Genomic DNA, 21,508 nt, shown 5'->3' on the forward strand with positions numbered 1-21,508 from the left:
TTCTTAATTGGTCTTTTAGCTCTGGCAAAAGAAAATAATGAACCATGGTTATCTATGCAGTGATTATGGACTGCTTTTATTTCTCTTTATGTTCTTCTATATTAAAAAAAAAAAAAACCTATTAAACATTATTGCAAAAATGAAACACCATGTACTGTAAGAATGTAATTAGGGGCATATGGAGGAGAATTCTATCCCTCCCTCAGAAATACCTGAGTGATGAGTAACCAGGGAACAGTCTAGAAAAATGAAGAGGGAAGGTTATTTGAGTTCAATTACTATTCAGGACATGTTTGTTGTCTTTGCTCTGTAAAACAGCTGACAGCTGAGGGAGCCCCTCCAACAGGAAACAGAAGCTGAGTGGGCAGCTCAGGGGGGTGGAGCTGGGCTTTGAAACAGGAAAGGGCAGAGTCTGTTTCTGGCTGATTGAGACCCCTAAAGTTTTCCAGAAAATGCTGGCTCAGGTATAGCACCTTCCCATCATGAAAGGGCAGAAACAACCTACATGGCTAACTTTGCTAGTGAGAGTGGTTCAGACAAAGAAAACTGGGCAGAGAGAATGGGATGGAAGGCATCCCAAGAGTGGAGGGTAGGAATTCCAAGATACAGATGTAGAGCCCTTAGGAAGAGTACAGGCCATGCTGAAGGTCAGAGGCTTAGGGGAGAACTCTTGAAGATCATAAAGGCAAGAAATTTTTTATTCTTGGCCATGGTCAGCATAATGGATCGAATTGTGCTCCTCCGCCCACCCCCCGCCTAAAAAAAAATGTGTGTCAACTTGACTAGGCCATGATTCCCACTATTGTGTGGTTGTCCACCATTTTGTGATCCGATATGATTATACTACATGTTATAAATCCTAACCTCTTTGGTGTTAATGAAGCTGGATTAGAGACAGTTATGTTAATAAGGCAGGACTCAATCTACAGGATTAGGTTGTATTTTGAATTAATCTATTTTGAGATATAAAAGAGAGAAGTGAGCAGAGAGGTGAGGGATCTCATACCACCAAGAAAGAAGAGTCAGGAACAGAGTACATCCTTTGGACCTGGTGTCCCTGTGCTGAGAATCTCCTAGACCCAGGGGAAGATTGATGACTAGGATCTACCCCCAGAACTGACACACACAGAAAGCCTTCCCTTGGAGCTGGTGTCATGAATTTGGACTTCTTGGCCCCGAAACTGTGGGAGAATAAATTTCTGTTTGTTAAAGCCATCCACTTGTGGTATTTCTGTTACAGCAGCACTAGATGACTAAGACAGTCAGATTTTGTTATGATCCACACAGTTGAATGCCTTTGCAAAGTCAATAAGAAAAGGTAAACATCTTTCTGGTATTCTTTGCTTTCAGCCAAGAGCCATCTGACATCAGCAATGATATCCCTTGTTCCACATCCTCTTCTGAATCTGGCTTGAATTTCTGGCAGTTCCCTGTAAGTGTACTGCTGCAACTGTTTTTGAATTATCTTAGCAAATTTTACTTGCGTGTAATATTAATGATACTGTTCGATAATTTGGGCATTCTACTGGATCACCTTTGTTTGGAATGGGCACAAATATGGATCTCTTCTAGTTGACTGGCCAGGTACCTGTCTTCCAAATTTCTTGACATAGATGAGTGAGCGCTTCCAGTGTTGCATCTGTCTATTGAAACATCTCAATTGGTGTTCCATCAGTTCCTGGAGTCTTCTTTTTTGCCAATACTTTCAGTGTAGCTTGGACTTCTTCCTTCAATACCATTTGTTCTTGATTATATGCTACCTCCTGAAGTGGTTGAATGTTGACCAATTCTTTTTGGTATAGACCAAGAGGCAGTCATTCAAACAGAACAAGGGGATGCTGCATGATTTAAAATCAGGAAAGATGTACATAAGGGTTGTATCCTTTCACCATGCTTATTCAATCTGTATGCTGAGCAAATAATCCGAGAAGTTGGACTATATGAAGAACATGGCATCAGGACTGGAGGAAGACTCCAATTAACAACCTTAATATGCAGATGATACAACCTTGGTTGCTGAAAGTGAAGAAGACTTGAAGCACTTACTGATAAAGATCAAAGACTACAGCCTTCAGGATGGATTACACCTTAACATAAAGAAAACAAAAATTTTCACAACTGGACCAATAAGCAACATCACGATAAATGGGGAAAATGTTGAAGTTATCAAGGATTCCATCTTACTTGGATCCACAATCAATGCCCATGGAAGCAAAGTCAAGAAATCAAACAATGTATTGCACTGGACAAATCTGCTGCAAAAGACCTCTTTAAAGCGTTCAAAAGCAAAGATGTCAATTTGAGGACTAAGGTGCACCTGACCCAAGCCACAGCATTTTCACCTACCTCATAGGTATGCAAAAGCTGGGCAATGAATAAGGAAGATGCCTTTGAATTACGGTGTTGGCGAAGAATATTGAATATACCATGGACTGCCAGAAGAACAAACAAGTCTGTCTTGGAAGAAATACAGCCAGATTGCTCCTTAGAAGGGAGAAAGAACGGTGAGAATTTGTCTCATGTACTTTGGACATGTTATCAGGAAGGACCACACCCTGGAGAAGGACATCATGCTTGGTAAAATAGAGGGTCAGCAAAAAAAAGGAAGACCCTCAATGAAATGGATTGATACAGTGGCTGCAACAATGGGCTCAAGCATAAAAGAGTTGTGAGGATGGCGCAGGACCAGGCAATGTTTCGTTCTGCTGTACATAGGGTCGCTTGCTGTGAGTCAGAACCTACTTGACGGCACCTGACAACAATAACAACATGATCAGATTTTGCACAGTGGCCAGGAATCTATACAGAGCCAGAGGGGACACCTGGGTGGTTCTCGTGTAGAGATCAGACAGAAATAGGTTCCAGGAGGGATCCCATTTGTCTTAGAAGCAGTGCCAAGTTAATTCTTACCCCAACCTAGTAGTTTGAGCATCTTTGTTTAACTCTCAGATTTTTTTTTTTCTTTTAATCCCTTCCTTCTCATTTGTAACCAGGCATTCTTGTACTTTTTTTTTTTTTCATTTTTAACTTCTTCTTAAGTTTTAATTTACTTAAAAGTAAAATTAATGAATTAATACTTAAAATTAATTAACGTTTAAAAAAGTAAACTGAACTTGTTAAATATGCTAACCACTCGTAGTTTGTCCAGAGGAAAGGCAGGTGTCTCCAGACTCTGGATGGTAAAGAGACAGGGAGTAGGATGCTCTCTATGGTCACCAGGGTGAGCAAACAAAACTAAACCAAACCTGTTGCTGTTGAGTTGATTCCAACTCATGGTGACCCCCATGTGTGCAGAGTAGAACCGCTCCATAGGGTTTTCAAGGCTGTGACTTTTCGGAAGCAGATCGCCAAGCCTGTCTTCTGAGGTGCCTCTGGGTGGGTTTGAACCACCAACCTTTCAGTTAGTAGTCAAGTGCTGAACTGTTTTCACCAGCCAGGGATTCCTTGGCGGAAGGTGACAGCAGTGAAAGCAGAGATGGGGCCAGCTCCAGAGCTTTGGGGTGAAGGAGGCAACTGAGGCAGGCCAGGCAAACCAGACCAGGAAGCCAGAGGGGGAATGAGTGGGGCTGGCATGGAGTGCGCCCTTTGCCACTTGCTCGACAAACATTTACAGAGCATCTACCAGGTGCCAGAGGACGCAGACCATAGATCTAAGGTGAACTGAGTAGTTACTATAGGCTGGTTCAAACCCACCAGCCACTCTGCAGGAAAAAAGACCTTTTCTCCTGTAAAAATTATAGCCTTGGGAACCCTATGGGGCAGTTTTACTCTGTCCTATAGAGTCACTATGAGTCAGAATCGACTTGAAAGCAACGGGTTTGGTCTGGCTTTTTTACTACAAGCTGAACCACGTGAAACTGCTAAAATTCAGCCATGTTAGGTCCTCCAAAATGGCGATTTCCTATGATTCAGCCTGATATATACGCTCTAAATGACTGGCGTGTGTTAATCCCACTGTGTCCTCACATCCGCCCTAGTAGATAGAAAGGACTGCATTATCATCCCCAGGTTACAGCCGAGGAGACTGAAGCTCAGGGAGGTTGAGCAACTTTCTCAAGGTCGCACAGCATGCCGTGGAGTCAGGACTCAAATTCTGGCAGTTTGGCTTCAAGGATTACTTTTTTTTTTAATTGTGGTAAAATATACGTAACATAAAATTTATCACTTTAACCATGGTTAAGTAGAAAATTTGGTGGTGTAAGTGCATTCACTATGTTTTATAACCATCATCACTATTTCTCTCTCTTTTTTAAGTAAGTTTTTTTTTTTTTTAAATTGTGCTTTAGGTGAAGGTTTACAGAGCAAATTAGTAAATAATATTTAACAAGTTTTTGGTGAAAATTTACACAGTAAGTTAGGTTTCTATTTGAAAATTTCCAGACAAATTGTTTGGTGACATTAGTTATATTTATCACAGTGTGTCAACATTCTCTTTAACTGTGTTCTATTTGTTCCCTTCCCACTACTCTAGTTTCCCTGCCGCCTTATCTTCTCACCTCTGCTTTTGAGTGACTGTTGACCTTTGGTCTCATACTTATGGTTTTTAAGTAGAGTAGCGATCTTACAGGTAATATGCTTTATTTTGTGTACCACTCTGCTCTTTTGGGAAAAGGTGATCTCAGGGGATAGGCCCGGTTCTAGGTTTAAAGAGTGTCGATAGTCTCAGGGAGTTCTCTGTTCTCTACTGTTTCAGTTTGGCTGGCTGTTTTTTTTTTTTTAAGAATTTGAGTTCTGTTCTGCTCCACATATTTTTCCCATTCTGTCTGGGACCATCTATTGTGACCCTGGTCAGAATGGTCAGTGGTGGTAGCCGGGCACTATCTAGTTCTTCTGGTCTCAGAGTAGATGAGGTTGTGGCTCACATCACCACTATCTCTTTCCAGAGCTTTTTTGTCATTCCAAATAGAAATTCTGTACCCACTAAACAGTAACTTTTTGCCCCTCACTTCCCCCAGTTCAAGGCTTATTCTTATAAATATTATACTATTGGGCAGTGTTAAGACCCAAAGACCAATACACTCTGAAGGCAAGCTCAGGCCTGCATCCTCAGGCCAAAAAAAAAAAAAAAAAAAGACAACAAAACTCATTTGCCTGTGGAGTCAATTTCAACTCACGGAAACCCCATGTGTACCAGAGTAGAACTGTGCTCCATAGGATTTTCAATGGCTTATTTTTTGGTCTAGATCACCAGGCCTTTCTTCTGAGGCACCTCTGGGTGGATTTGAACCTCCAACCTTTCAGTTAATAGCCTAGAGTGTTGACCGCTTGCGCCACCCAGGGACTCCACATCCATGGCTCAAGCCTTAGCCAAGATGCAACTAGATCTGTTGCCTTTCACTGTCTTCAAAAGAACTTCACAAACTTCAAACATACTTAATGAAGCAAACAAGCTTCACTAAGCCCACAGATTTAACCAGGTCCTTTAATGGGACAATTCTTATCTACAATGAGGGAAAACTTCAAATTGTATTATTAGGAGCCTTCTTTCAAGCTCTGTTGATATTTCAATCGGTTCTGAATGACCCCAAGTGAGCAGCCTTAGGCCAACAAAGGAGTTCCTGAAACAGCCACACAATTCTACCTGGCCTCTAGACTCTTTGTCTTTGATCATCTATTATCCCAATGGCTGGGTAATCTTCCCAGAAATTTGTTTTCATTATGCCATTCTTGGAACTTAAAATAGCTTCCATTATCCTGATGGTCACCTGTAATCTCTTGAATTTGACATCTAAGTAACTCATTATTTGGCCTGTCCTTACCTGGCCCACCTTCAGTCTCACAGGCTCCTCACAAGGATGGCCTCTCCAATAAACCTATTCTTACCTTTCTGCCCATTTCCATAATAGATTCAGTTGTAAGCCTGACAGGCTTTGTTTCCTGAGTTCCCCTCCTCCACCTTTTCACCAATGTCAATGCTATACTTTCTTACAACCCAGCTCAAGCCTCGGATCTGCTCAATGTGCTTTTCTGACTAAACCTGGCAACATTAAGTTTTGTTCTTAGAACTCCGAGGACACTGCCTACGATTTGTTTATGGTGTTTCGTGATCAATATTTCAGCTCTCCAAATAATACATTAAAAAAAAAAAAACCTCAGGACAGAGATAATATCATCTACGACATTCATTTCTTCATAACTTATTGAGTGCTCACTCAGTGCCAAGCACTGTGCCAGGTGCTGGGTATAGACAGATGAACAAGACACAGTCTCCAGCCTCGCAAGGCTGATGGGCCCAAAGGGAGGGATGCGTTAGGTTGGACGATATGAAATTCCTATTTCTTTAGGTCAAAAGTGGTCAAGTATTGGCAATTTAATATGGTTCATTCTAAATGTAAAGATAATTATCAAATAATGTACTAAGAGCAAAGATGGAGTCCAACCAGAGGGCCTGGGGGTACAGAGAAGGGACACAGCTTATCTTGTCAGGGTAGGGTTTGGGACTTGTCTGGAAGGCAGTGGTACCTGTGCTAAGTCACAGTGATTTGTAGTTATGCTGTAGGGGAGGGATATTCCACGTAGAAAAAAACCAAACCAAACTCATTGCCATTGACTCGATTCTGACTCATAGCGACCCTATAGGACAGAGTAGAGCTGCCCCATACGGTTCTCAAGGAGTGCCTGGTAGATTTGGACTGCCAACCTTTCAGTTAGCAGCTGTAGCTCTTAACCACTATGCGACCAGGGTTCCCATTATTCCTCATAAAGACAACATGAAAAAAAAAAAAAAGGAAGGCTAAGAAAGAATAGGCAGATAGTAAGATTCTGAGTTATTTGGGGTAGCTAGAAGGTGACACAAAGAATGCTAAGAGGTGAAACTGGATAAACAGATAGGAGTCATAGCAGGTGGGGCCTTGCATGCCATGTTAAGGAGCTTGAAGTTTTTACTACAGATAAGGGGAAGCTTCTGGAGAGTTTTAAGCCAGCATGTGGCAGAACCATGTGGTGTCCAGTGGCAGTGAGGAAGATGGATTTGATGGAGGCAAAACTGAAGCAGAAAAAACAATGTGGAGGTTGTTGGATTAGTGCCAGCCAAAGATGATGATGTTCTAAACAGAGATAAAGTGGTATTAGGGGTGGAAAAGAAGGGTCACATTGGAGGAATACAGATGAGGTAAAATAGCAGTTCTCGGTGATGGATTAAACCCTCTCAGAGGAAGAGTGAAGGAGAGGGAGGAGTTGGATGACTCTCAGGTTTCTAGCTTGGATAACTGTGTGGACTTGTGGTACGGCCCATGAATTAAACACTAGAGGAGATGAGCAAATGAGGGTGAGGAGGGGGGATTGCCAATTTGAGATGCCTGCGGGTTAACCAGGAAGTGATATCAAGTGGGTAGTGAAGCATTCACATCTCATCTTCCAGAGGGAGTAGGGCTGGAGGTGGAGGCTTGGGAGCCACCAGCACAGACAGGGCTGTAACGGGCCCTGTCTATGCCTCTGCCCTGCCCACACCCCCTGGAATCATTTTTGTGCATACCAGCTCTTGGCAGGCTCTTTGTGACTCTTTGTCAAAGAGTGGCTTCAAGATGCCTGAGTCCGTTTTGCCTGCAGATAGAGCTGGAAGTACCTGGGAAGTTACGTCTCTCCAAACAAGCAGTTAAAAAGCAAAGATGTCACTTTGAGGATTAAGGTGTGTTTGACCCAAGCCATGGTCTTTTCAATTGCCTCATCTGCATACAAAAGATGGACAACGAAAAAGGAAGACAGAAGAAGAATTGATGCGTTTGAATTGCGGTGTTGGCAAAGAACGTGGAGCAACCATGGACTGCCAGAAGAATTGAACAAGTCAGTCTTAGAAGAAATACAACCAGAATATCCCTTAGAAACGAGGTTGGCAAGGGGAGCCCCTTGGGGATGCCAACTCTGAAGGGGCAGGTGGACAAAAAGAAGACTGCAAAGGAGGTGGAGGGAAGGATGGAAGAAAGGTACAAGCAGAACCAGAAGAGGGGGTGTCCATGAAAGCCAAGCCAAAGAAGTTTCCAGAAAGGAATAGTTATCAATGGTGCCAAATGAAGCAGAGAAGGCCAATAAGATGCAAACTGAAATGTGTTCATGGAATCTGGTAATCGAAAGGGCACAGTGACCTTAGGGAAAAACAGACCAGTGAGAGCAGAAAGCAGATTCCAGATGGCTAAGAACTTAATGAGAGCCATGGGAATGTGTTTTAATGAAAAGGGGAAAGAAGATTAGAAAATAGTTAGGTGGGGATGCAGAGTTCAAAGGAGAGATTAGTAAGGATGGGAAAAATGTTACACATTAATCGATTAAGGGGGAGGAGCCAGAAGAGAGAGAAAGGGGTTAACTTTGGAGGACGGAGGGTGGCGACAGAGCAAGGGCTTGGCAAAGGCCGTTTAGGAGCCTGCCCCCCAAAGCAAATGAAACAAAGCCTTTTCCCTTTAATCACCAGACTGATCCTTAAATTAGTTGAAGTCTGTAGGCTTTGAATTTAAAACAAAGATGGTATGAATCAATACAAACGCAGCAAATGCAATTCAAATACAAATGCTGTATTTGAAGTAGAAGGATCCAATTGGCTTCCATCAAGATAATTAAAAGGGACCGCCTGCCCTTCTCAGTAAGCAACAAGACTCCACCCAATTAGCCCCATAAAAAAGAAGGCCCCATGGTGTTCCTCTGGCAAATTATGGTGACTGGACATTCATTGTAATCTGAGTCACCATTGTTACACCTGTGTGAACTCAAGGGGGCCCCCGACCCTCCCTGATAGGACAGGATAGACCCTGGTCTGTGAACCCTCCTTTTCCCTTAATGCAGGGATCCTCCCTCCCCCTCCTCCTCTCACCAGCAGGGGGTTTTAAAGCTCATGTTTATTTTACTCAAACAAAAAAAAACCCAAACCCTTTGCTGTGGAGTTGATTCCAACTCATAACAACCCTACAGGACAGAGTAGAACTGCCCCACAGAGTTTTCAAGGCACGCCTGGCAGATTCGAACTGCCAACCTTTTGGTTAGCAGCCGATCTCTTAACCACTATACCACCAGGAGTTCCTTATTTTACTCAGACCCTACAAATTCTGTGCTGTGTCAAGGCACACTCACTTGTAATTCCTCCTCTGGAACTAGAATTAATCTTTGGCCACGTTAAGACAAATAGATTGCCACTGGGCCTCTGAGTGGTAAGGGTAGATATGGGCGGTTACTGTTTGTTAGTTGCCGCCCAGTTGGCTCCAACTCATGGCAACCCCAAGTACAACAGAAAGAAATGTTGCCTGGTCCTTCCCCATCTTCACAATCATTGGTCCTTGAGTCCATTGTTGTAGCCGCTGTGTATTTTGAGTGCCTTCCAATCTAAGGGGCTCATCTTCCAGCACTATCCTATTACCCATTATTGTGAAGTCGATTTCGACTCATAGGACACAGTAGAACTGCCCCATAGAGTTCCCAAGGAGCAGCTGGTGGATTCAAACTGCCAACTTTTTGGTTAGCAGCTGAGCTCTTAACCACTGTGCCACCAGGGCTCCTCCAGCACTGTATCGGACAATATTCTGTTGTGACCCATAGGGTTTTCACTGGCTCATTTTTGGAAGTAGATCACCTTTAAAAAAAAAATTTATTTATTGTGTTTCAAGTGAAAGTTTACAGATCAAATCAGTCTCTTATACAAAAAGTTATACACACCTTGCTATGTACTCCTAGTTGCACTCCCCCTAATGAGACAGCACATTCCTCCTCTCTACTCTGTATTCTTCATGTCCATTCAACCAACTCCTGTCCCCCTCTGCCTTCTCATCTCACCTCCAGACAGGAGCTGCCCACATAGTCTCATGTGTCTACCTGAGCCAAGAAGCTCATTCCTCACCAGTATCATTATCTTATAGTCCAGTCCAATCCCTGTCTGAAAAGTTGGCTTCAGGAATTGTTCCTGTCTTGGGCTAACAAAGGATCTGGGAATCATGACCTCCAGGGTCCCTCTAGTCTCAGTCAGACTGCTAAGCATCCCACTGTTCTCCTGCTCCACCAGGGATTCTCTATTGTGTTCCCTGTCAGGGCAGTCATCGGTGGTAGCCAGACACCATTTTGTTCTTCTGGCCTCAGGCTAATGTAGTCTCTGGTTTATTCTGCCTCTTGGGCTCGTAATTACCTCGTGTCTTTGATGTTCTTCATTCTCCTTTGCTCCTGGCAGGTTGAGACCAATTGATGCATCTTAGATGGCTGCTTGCTAGCGTTTAAGATCCCAGATGCCACTCACCAAAGTGGGATGTAGAATGTTGTCTTAATAAACTTTGTTATGCCAATTTACCTAGCTGTCTCCTGAAACCATGGTCCCCAAACCCCGGTCCCTGCTACCCTAGCCTTCGAAGCGTACAGCTGTATTCAGGAAACTTCTTTGCTTTTGGTTTAGTCTAGTTGTGCTGACCTGTCCTGTATTGTGTGTTGCCTTTCCTTTCACCTGAGATAGTTCTAGTCAGTAGACTAGACTCCCTCGCCACCCTTGTAACTGTCAAAGAACTTTTTCTTCTGTGTTTAAACTTTTTCGGAACTAGATCACCTTCTTATTAGCCTATCTTAGTCTGGAAGCTGTGATGAAAGCTGTCGGCCATGGGTGACTCTGCTAGTATTTGAAATGCTGGTAGCATAGCTTCAAGCAAGCAAGCCACCACAGTACGACAAACTGACAGATAGGTGGTGGAGATGTGGATGGAGATGTCGCTTATAGAATCTGTTTTCCCAGTGGGGCAGGAGGCAAGCGAAGGCAGGGAGAACGAAGAAGGTTTGGAATAAACACTGAAGACAATCAGAGAAGGGGCTGACTAAGGAATAATTAAAGGATTTCAGAGTGGTCCTGAGGGACCAACTGAGACTAAAATAAGGACTTGTGGGCACTTTGAGCCATTTGAGCAGCAGGGGCCAACTGAACGTCTGGGCTGGAGATGAGCTTGTGACAGCAGCAAGGGACTCTCCAAGGAGGTAAGCTCCTCCATGAGGCAGGCTTGCGTAGCTGTGGATGGATGTGTTCCCACACATGGGTGTAAAAGGACTGCTGTGTTATCCAAGGGTTGGACATGAAAGTTTTGAGAAAAACTTCAAAGGCAAAAAGTTCATCTATCGTAAAGGGTTTCCACATACACTTTCAATGAAAAAAGTCTTCATGTTTTAAAATGGAGTGTAGCGCTTCAGCATCGAGCAAGCTCTAGAACATTCATGGGCATGCACAATTTATTTTGACTGTGGACAGAGTTACAGATGTGGTTTTTCTTTCCCTTTATTATGAGATATCTTTGTTACTGATGGTTGAGGCCTTCATGAGGAAGGCAGGGAGAGATGTCCACATTTATCTAGAATCCTATCAGCTGTGGAGGCAGCAACTAAGAGAAAGAGCCCCGTCAAACTCTGCCTGTCAGCACCTCTTTAGCGTGATATATTTTAACATTTTTCTCAGCATGAGCTTGACTTTAACAATGAATCCAGAAAAAAGGGGAAGAGATAATAAATCACAAACAATAAAAACCAACAGAGATTTCTTCCAACCCTGCCGCTGTAACTCTTCCATCCCACGGGGCCTGTCAGACTGCGCTAACTGAAAGCACTTAGAGAGAAGATGGCCTGAATGGATCTAGACTCTCGAGACAAGAGGCATAGGAGTGTTTCAGAAGCCCCAGCATCTTCTTTGGCAAGAGCTCCGACTGCTGCACTGGTCCAGACAGGAGCTCTTAGGTAAGCGTGGACGACAAGAGAGCACAGAGGGGAGGCAGGGCAGGACAGAGTGAGACAGCAATAAAGTCAGGCTTAGCGGAGTCGGCACTTCTGCCCAGTGGACAGGCGAGGCGAGGCGAGGCAGCGCAAGAGAGAGCCACTGGGGCCTCTTGATGGGAAAGGCATCTTTAATAATTAACAAAGGAGAAAAGGCTTGGAGTCAGTAATGTGACCCCTAATACTCTGAAATGACAAGCCAATCGCCAGGCTTTAGGAGGAGGCTGCAGCCTCATCACAGGCTCCTCAGCCAGGGAAGGCAGAGAAGGACGAAGGACGGGAACACACAAGGGACCGCTGTAACCAAATAAAACTTACAACAAAGCCAATCCAAGACAGATTTGATGAGGTCCACCACGACTGGATGCTGGAAGGCACGGGAGGGATAAACGGAAAACAGCGCTTATAAAATCACTGGAATTAGTGAGTCACAGTCAAACAAAATTGTATTTTTTCTGTTCTCACTCTATTAATAAAATTAAACCCGTTGCTGTCGGGTTGATTCCGACTCATAGCGACCTACAGGACAGAATAGAACTGCCTCATAGGGTTTCCAAGGAGTGGCTGGTAGATTCCAACAGATGACCTTTTGGTTAGCAGCCGAGCTCTTAACCACTGCACCACCAGGGCTCCATTTTGTTAATAAACCAAAAAACCAAACCCACTGCCATAGGGTCGATTCCAACTCAAAGCGACCTTACAGGACAGAGTAGAATTGCCCCCGTAGAGTTTCCAAGGAGCGCCTGGCAGATTCCAACTGCCAACCTTTTGGTTAGCAGCTGTATCACTTAACCACTACACCACCAGAGTTTCCACTCCAGTATTAATCAGCACAACGTTGAGTTCTCTTTATTACCAATATCTTTTTTAAATAATCAGACACATGCTGTCATGGGTTAAAAGACAAAGATGCTTGGTCCAAGGATACTTTTTATTTTATAATTAAAAAATTTTTTATTGTGGTGAAATACATGGAACAAAACATTTCAACCATTTTTACCTGTGCAATTCAGTGACATTACCTACATTCACCATGCTGTGCAACCGTCACCGCTGTTTGCAAATTTGGTTATCGCCTTTAACAAGAAGTCTGTATCACTTGATTTCCCTTTCCCACTCCCACCTGCCCCAGGTAACCACTAATGACCTTTGGTCTCTATGCACTTGCATATTCTGGATATTTCATATAAGTGGGATCATATAATATTGGCCCTCTTGTGACTAACTTATTTCATTCAACATAATGTTTCAAGGTTGATGTTGTAGCACGTATTAAAAAAAAAAAAATTTAAGAACAAATTTTATGACTCTTCCTTTCACTTTCAATAATTTCCAGGTTCTCTGTATCTATTTAAGGGAGAATTCTAAGCAATGCGGGCAAACCAAAACAAGACTATAAAATTCAGTGTAGGTTCAGAATAATATCTTCCTCATTATAAATGCATTGGATAACAATATTTTCCATATTGCTGGAGAGCAAGTCTTTCAACAGTCATGTTATAGTTAGGTTAAATTTAGGCAAACACAATTTCTGAATACTAAAACAAAGACAAACAAATGCCAAAATAAGCCTTGCCGCACACCCATTGCCGTCGAGTCAATTCCGACTCACAGCGACCCTATAGGACAGAGTAGAACTGCCTCATAGGGTTTCCAAGGAGTGGCTGGTAGATTCAAACTGCAGACCTTTTGGTTAACAGCTGAGCTCTCAACCACTACGCCACCAGTGTTTCCAAACCCAAACTCATTGTCAATTCTAACTCATAGTGACCCTACAGGACAGAGTAGGACTGCCCTATAGGATTTCCAAGGACGCTTTATTGTGATCCCTGCCAGAGTAGTCGGTGGTGGTAACCAAGCACCATACAGTTGTTCTGGGCTCAGTCTGGTGGAGGTTGTGGTATTTGTGGTCCATTAGTCCTTCGGACTAATCTTTCCATTGTATCTTCGGTTTTCTTCATTCTTTTTTGCTCCAGCCAGGATGGGACCAGTAGATGTATCTTAGATGGCCGCTTGCAGGCGTTTAAGATCCTAGATGCTACTCATCACAGTTGGATGTAGAACATTTTCTTTATAGACCATGTTATGCCAGTTGAGCTAGATGTCCCCCAAGACCCAAAGGTCACTTTTCTATCTTCACTTTACACTTCCTAGCAGTATCCAGCAGAACCAACCTTTCTGACTCACTTCTCTTTCATGGTTTCCATGACTCCCTGTGTCCTGGTTTTCAAATCACACACTGATTTTCCCAGGCTCCTTTGCTGGTTCCTTATCTTCCTCCCAACGTCTCCTTTTGCTTTCCTCTCTCCCTGGTGATTTCAATGTGCTCATAATTTCATAATATTTACAGGCTGAACGTTTCAACCTCTCCATTGGGCTCCTGACTTGTAAATCCTAGAGTTTTCAATATTGAATATCTATTTGGCATCTCATCATCACTTATCTGTCAGTTTGTTGTACTGTGGTAGCTTGCATGTTGCTGTGATGCTGGAAGCTCTGCCACTGGTATTTCAAATACCAGCAGGGTCACCCATGGTAGACAGGTTTCAGCAGAGCTTGCAGACTAAGACAGACTTGAAAAAAACAGCTGGTGATCTACTTCTGAAAATTAGGTAACTAAAACTTCATGGATCACAACAGAACATTATTTGATATAGTGCTGAAAGATGAGCCCCCTAGGTTGGAAGGCACTCCAAACACACACTGGCCACAACAATGGACTTGAGCACACCAATTGCGATTGTAAAGAGGGCACAGGACAGGCAACGTTGCTTTCTGCTGTGCATGGGACCGCCATGAGTCAGAGTCAACTCCATAGCAATAAACAGCATTTGGCATCTCAAACTCAAACTCATGCAAAACTGAAATCTTGATTTTTCCCTCCAAAGTCTGCTTGTCCCACCGTCTTTACTATCTCAATAAATAGCATTGCCATCTACCCAGTTGTTCAGGTAAAAAACCTAGAAGTCATTATGGACACTCTCATTTCCCACTTTTCCGCCTTCCAAGACCTGCCAATTCTACCGTTAAAATATGTCTCAAATTGGCCTGCTTCTTGCTTCTGTCGCTGCCCCCCAGGCCCTCTTGCTGGATTCCTGCAACATTCTAACTCTTCTCTTCCTTCCCTTTTGCTGCCTACTCTCCACCGCTCACAGCAGCTCCAGGAGCACTGTAGAAACACCAGACAGATGGCCATCCTTCCTGCTGAAGGCCCTGTGCCCACTTCTATCGCACCTAGAGTAAGGCTTGCCTGCCCTGGCTCCTGCCTGCTGCTGCCCTCCTTTCTGTCCTCGCTATCATAGACCCCCGAATTCCCCCATCAATCACTGTACATCCCCTCACAGCCCTCTTCCCATCTGGAATTAGCTGTATATGCACTGTCCCCCACTAAGTAGAATCTCCTTGAGAGCAGGAACCTTGTCCTTGTCAGTCCTCTGCAGCTGGCCTGCCTGGCACCAGACTGGCGCCCAGTAAACATTCGCTGAGGGAATAAAAGCACGAACACAGCATGGCTGTGTTGGGAATTCAGGGCTCCTGGCCCCAGGCCTGCTGCTTCCCATGGCCCCAGCCACTGCTCTCCTGAACAATGGGTGAGTCAGCCTGGATGCAGGGCTAGCGTGCAAACTCAGGACCTCTCCGTGGGAAGAGCAGAGCTCTCACACCCGCATCCTACAGCCCTGCACAGAGCCAGCAGCCCTGCACAGAGCCAGCAGCCATGCACAGAGCCAGGAGCCCTACATAGAGCCAACAGCCATGCACAGAGCCAGCAGCCATGCACAGAGCCAGCAGCCAGCCTCCCTGAGGTCAGGCCGGGCTGGGGTAGGTTTCCAACAGGCTTCTGCCTGGGATGCTCTTCAGTCAGTAGTCACAAAGAGTGGGGGTGCTTATTTAAAACAAACAACAATGACAAAACCTTTCAAGGCAGACTTCTGCCAGGAAGGTAAATTGGCCTTCAGGATTGCCATCTAAAGTGGGGAGATGAGAAGGGGAAGCCCCTGGGTGCCCACCCTCCCCACCTGTCTGATTGTCGGTCAATACACTTGACTCTTGTCAAGACAGGGCAGGAGGCCCAGCTTCTGTTGTCATTGCAACCTCTATGCTCCTGGGGCCTACGCACAGGTTTCAGATAAACAACTCTTTAGGGTAGCGAAGGATGAGGCATTGGCGGTTCAGTGGTAGAATTCTTGCCTTCCCACGCAGGAGACCTGGGTTCAATTCCTAGCCAATGCGTCTTGCATGCGGCCATCACCCGTCTGTCAGCGGAAGCGTGCATGTTGCTATGATGCTGAACGCGTTTCAGCGGAGTGTCCAGACTCAGATGGACTAGGAAGAAAGGCCTGATCTACTTCCCAAAAAAATCATTCAATGAAAACCCTATGGGTCACAGCGGCCTGATCCACAACCGATCATGGGGTGGCGCAGGACCAGGCAGGGTTTTGTTCTGATGCGTATGAGTCGAGGACTGCCTTGATGGCAGCTAACAGCAACAACTGAGTAGCGACAACAATGAGAAATGCAGAGAGTGAAAAAAACAGCAAGAAGTAAACCTAACAGTGCTGTAAAGCACAATCCAAAAAAAAAAAATTTTGCAGGAGCTGGGAGTAGGATCCTCCCACAGACAGGAGGGAGCAGGAGTGGCTTCCTGCTGGGATACATCTGAAACAAAAGGCCCCATTGACACAAACATCTGTTAATACTAAACACTTAGGGATAGAGATTTTCCCTGAAGTGTTTTTCCCTTTTCGTTTAAAGGGTTGCTGTCTGCCAGGCCGCCAAACTCCAGCCTTTTACATGTCCATGGCCACCATGTAAAGTGACTATTAGAGCTTCAAACAAAGAATTGGGTCCAGGAAATGGCCTCGTGGTTTTTTTTTTTTTTTTGTCTGAATAGAGACACCAGGAGAACGTCAGAAGACAAATCCAAACCCACACCCTACAAGACTCAAAACAGAGCAATCCTCTGGCTGGGAGGATGGGCAAGCTGCCCGATCTGATTTACAAAGGAAACAGCCTATTTAATCAGAGGACTTGGGCGAGGTTTGCAGGGAAGGAGGGAGCGAGGAAGGAAGGCTGGGGTAACACCCCTGCTTTACCTTAGCACTTGCAGCTCTTCAGCCGAGTTCAGCACCTCGTCCCGGAGGCGGTGCCAGCGCAGGCAGGCGCGCAGCTCTTGCTGCTCCTGGGCCTCCTGGGGGGCCAGCTGCTCCACCACAGACAAACACACAAACACACATGCACAAAGCACAGTCATTGTTGCTTTCTTTCGGCTGGGTGAGAGCTGCCCAATGCAATGGCCTGCTTTGTTTCAAAGGAGGGGGTGGGTGACATTGTCAGCTTCCCCCACGGGGAAAGTCAGGGGGCCCAGGAGCCTTTGGTTCCACCGGTGAAGAACCCCCCACACACTCCGAGGCTGGTGGACGGGTCTGGGCTAGCCAGTTTGGGGGGCCCACCCCTGCACACACACCTGGCCTGGGAGCTGACTTCCCCAGGGGGCCATTTCTACTTTGATTCCATCCAGCCCTGCCCTGCTTTGTCTTTCTGCGCAGGGCGGGGAAGGGCCCCTCCATTTCCCTCCAATTTTTCCCAGCCCTCAATTTTGTTAAGGACTGTTTACAGTGGGGCCTGCTAATGAAGCCCAGATGATTCTGTTGCGTATAACCAGAAAGAGTGTACTGCCTGTCCTCCTTTGGGGGAGGGGTGGGCCATCGAGGCCCCAGGGCGTTAGGATGAGCTGCTGTCACTCTGATGTAGTCACTAGACCAAATGGCTATGATTTCCATAAGCAGAGTATCCTCTGGGGAGGAAAAAAATCTAGTATATATGAGCATTTCTTTTCTCACAGACTCTGGAAATGAGAGGTTTCTAATAATTCATTCCGAGTCCCTCAGCGGCGCACACAGATAACACGCTGCTAACCAAAAGGCTGGTGATTCGAGTCCATCCAGGTATGTCTCAGAACAAAGTCCTGGCGATCCACTTTCCAAAGACCAGCCACTGAAAACCTTACGGAGCGCAGTTCTGTTCCGACACACACGGGCTGGAAAGGAGTCAGAGGCAACTCAAGGGCAGCTGGTTCTGCTGACAAGTCATTCGACAGACACTTCCTTAGTGTCTGCTAGGCCCTGGGGGTTTATGGTGACCGGACAGAACCCCCATCCAAGAAGCCTGGAGGGAGACAGGCTGAGGAAGACCTGAGCTGCCTCCCACACCAGGGATGGTCAGGAGCCTTCCCGAGGAGGAGGTGGGGCCTCAGCCAGGGGAAGCAGCTCAGGAGGAGGGAAGGCAGGAGCAAGGCACTCAGGGTCTGGAAAGAGCCTGATATACTTAGGAACGGCAGGGCTGGGGTCAGGCTGGCAGCAGGTACTGCTGGGGAGGTCGGAGAGGGGCTGAGAAGCCAGAAGAAGCTGGATATCAGCAGAGGTTGTGGGCCCTGAGAACGAGTTCAGACCTTCTCCTGGTGGAATGCCTGAGCTGTGTACCAGTGGTTTCCATCTCCTTGTTCAGGGAGTCCCCCACTCCACACCCTTCACCGTGCTGTCTAACGCTCAGCCTGCAGACCAGGCTCCTGGGTAGTGAAAGGACCTGAAGACCTTGCCATCAACGCACCCTCAAGCCTCTTCAAGGGCACAGCCCGCACTGACTGAGAGGGTCAAATGAGGCGGCCCACCCATCGCTGCCCACAGAGTGCCCCTCTGCTGCTGAGAGCCTGGTGCAGCCACTAGTCAGGGACAGCACCAGCTCAGTAGCACCCATCAAGGGAGAGGTTAGAGCGATAGAAACACTTTTGGAAACGTTTCCAAACTTTGTGCTGGAGTCTAGGACATCCACTTTGCGTGCACCTTGAAGGATGAGGAGGTGGGTCATCCCTGTGCCAAGTCAAGGGAGCAGAAGCGTTTCCCTTTGAGGCCTCTGGAGAAGTCACCTCCTCCATGAAGGCCTTCTGGCTCCCCTCCGACCTGTCCTTTCCCACCTTTGAACTCCTATAGTGTTTGGTGTTCACCTCTGTTTTCTGATTGCTTTTCTCCTTCTTTTCACTGTGTGCTTTGTCTTATTCTCACAGATGATGGTCTCTTTCAGCCTTTGCTCTCTGCAGAGCTAGCACAGAATGGACTCCTAGAAGATGTATGGCTGTGAGATGCGGCAGGCTGCTTCATGCACCTATCAGTGGAGGCAGCAGTGAGAGAAGGACCCAAGCAGAGAGAGGAAGAGGGAAAGTATGGAAGAAGCACTCTAGTAATGATATCTCTGTCCTTTACACAGGACGAAAGGATCTAGATGGCATTATCAGATGCCTGAAATATCCTCAAAATTGCAAGACTAGAACAAATCTGGTTGTCTCAGAATGGGAACACCCCAAGGAAGGGATATGAGAGATGCATGTTGACACTAAACCCTTACTGAATGCCCACTATGTGCAAGGTGGTGGGAAACACAAAGAGGAGGAGAACAGGGAAGGAAAACCAGTATTTCTTGCCTATCCTCCACGTGTCAGGCATTGTGCTAAGCTCACTCACACATTGCTCCACTCATGATGCAAGATTCAGCATCCTTATCCCATCTTACAAATGAGGTAACTGAGGCTCAGGGAAGTGACACCACCTACTTCTACTCATGAAGCTGGTGAATAGCAGAGCTGAGATTCAAAGCCTGGTCTGACCCTGAACCCAGCCTTTCTTCCCGTACCCACCACGTGGCCTACCTTCAAGGAATGCCGTGCACCATGCTGGCTCTACAGAAAAGGTGCAACGGGGCTTAGAGGATGAGTAACTCGCAGCTGTACTGTGAAAAAGGTCACAGTCTAGTTGTGAGGCTAAGAAAATCACATAGTGGAAGGAAGAAGGAGGAAAAATGAGAAAAAGAGATAACCGCCAAATATTGTGGGAGTTCAAAGTTTATAGGTTGTTGTTGTTAGCTGCCGTTGAGTCAGTTCCGACTCATAGCGGCCCCATGCACAACAGAACGAAATACTGCCCGGTCCTGCACCACCCTCACAATCATTGTTACGCTTGAGCTCATTGTTGCAGCCACTGTGTCAATCCACCTTGTTGAGGGTCTTCCTCTTTTCCGCTGACCCTGAACTCTGCCAAGCATGATGTCCTTCTCCAGGGACTGATCCCTCCTGACAACATGTCCAAAGTATGTAAGACCCAGTCTCGCCATCCTTGCCTCTAAGGAGCATTCTGGCCGCACTTCTTCCAAGACAGATTTCTTCGTTCTTTTAGCAGTTCATGGTATATTCAATATTCTTCACCAATACCACAATTCGAAGGTGTCAACTCTTCTCTGGTTTCCTTATTCATTGTCCACCTTTCACATGCATATGATGTGATTGAAAATACCATGGCTTGGGTCAGGCACACCTTAGTCTTCAGGGTGACGTCTTTGCTCTTCAACACTTTGAAGAGGTCCTTTGCAGCAGATTTGCCAAATGCAATTCGTCTTTTGAATTCCTTACTGCTGCTTCCATGGCTGTTGATTGTGGAGCCAAGTAAAATGAAATCCTTGACAATTTCAATCTTTTCTCTGTTTATCATGATGTTGCTCATTGGTCCAGTTGTGAGGATTTTTGTTTTCTTTATGTTGAGGTGTAATCCATACTGAAGGCTGTGGTCTTTGATCTTCATTAGTAAGTGCTTCAAGTCTTCTTCACTTTCAGCAAGCAAGGTTGTGTCATTTGCATAATGCAGGTTGTTAATGAGTCTTCCTCCAATCCTGATGCCCCATTCTTCTTCATATAGTCCCGCTTCTCGGATTATTTGCTCAGCATACAGATTAAATAGGTATGGTGAAAGAATACAACCCTGACGCACACCTTCCCTGACTTTAAACCAATCAGTATCCCCTTGTTCTGTCCGAACAACTGCCTCTTGATCTATGTAAAGGTTCCTCAAGAGCACAATTAAGTGTTCTGGAATTCCCATTCTTTGCACTGTTATCCATCGTTTGTTATGATCCACACAGTTGAATGCCTTTGCATAGTCAATAAAACACAGGTAAACATTCTTCTGGTGTTCTCTGCTTTCAGCCAGGATCCATCTGACATCAGCACTGATATCCCTGGTTCCATAACCTCTTCTGAAACTGGCCTGAATTTCTGGCAGTTCCCTGTAGATATACTGCTGCAGCCGTTTTTGAATGATCTTCAGCAAAATTTTGCTTGCGTGTGATATTAATGATATTGTTCTATAATTCCCACATTTGGTTGGATCACCTTTCTTGGGAATAAGCATAAATATGGATCTCTTCCAGTCAGTTGGCCAGGAAGCTGTCTTCCATATTTCTTGGCATAGACGAGTGAGCACCTCCAGCACTGCATCTGTTTGTTGAAACATTTCAATTGATATTCCATCAATTCCTGGAGCCTTGTTTTTCGCCAATGCCTTCAGAGCAGCTTGGACTTCTTCCTTCAGTACCATCGGTTCCTGATCACATGCCACCTCTTGAAATGGTTGAATATCAACTAATTCTTTTTGGTATAATGACTCTGTGTATTCCTTCCATCTTCTTTTGATGCTTCCTGCATCATTTAATATCTTCCCCCATGGAATTCTTCACTATTGCAACTCAAGGCTTGAATTTTTTCTTCAGTTCTTTCAGCTTGAGAAACTCCGAGTGTGTTCTTCCCTTTTGGTTTTCCATCTCCAGCTCTTTGCACATGTCATTATAATACTTTACTTTGTCTTCTCAAGAGGCCCTTTGAAATCTTCTGTTCGGTTCTTTTACTTCATCAATTTTTCCTTTTGCTTTAGCTGCTCAACGCTCAAGAGCAAGTTTCAGAGTCTCCTCTGACATCCATCTT

General features: G+C 45.3%; 1 protein-coding gene across 21 annotated transcripts in view; it reads right to left on the bottom strand.

Moving 5' to 3' along the window:
- The window catches only part of AOPEP (aminopeptidase O (putative)), a 462,828-nt gene that overhangs the window by 174,077 nt on the left and 267,243 nt on the right, over positions 1–21,508 (bottom strand). For 20 of the 21 annotated variants that reach the window (XR_010322950.1, XR_010322949.1, XR_010322951.1 and 17 more), the window contains one exon: positions 16,803–16,909. The exons of the other annotated variant lie outside the window; for it this stretch is intronic. Coding sequence is in view for 17 of the 20 variants with exons in the window: in XM_003407697.4 (XP_003407745.2) it covers positions 16,803–16,909 (107 nt within the window). In the remaining 3 variants the exon portion in view is untranslated. The remainder of the gene's footprint in view (positions 1–16,802; positions 16,910–21,508) is intronic. 21 annotated transcript variants of the gene reach the window in all.

This window comes from Loxodonta africana, chromosome 9 (assembly GCF_030014295.1).
Source record: "Loxodonta africana isolate mLoxAfr1 chromosome 9, mLoxAfr1.hap2, whole genome shotgun sequence".
NCBI classification, from domain to species: Eukaryota; Metazoa; Chordata; class Mammalia; order Proboscidea; family Elephantidae; genus Loxodonta; species Loxodonta africana.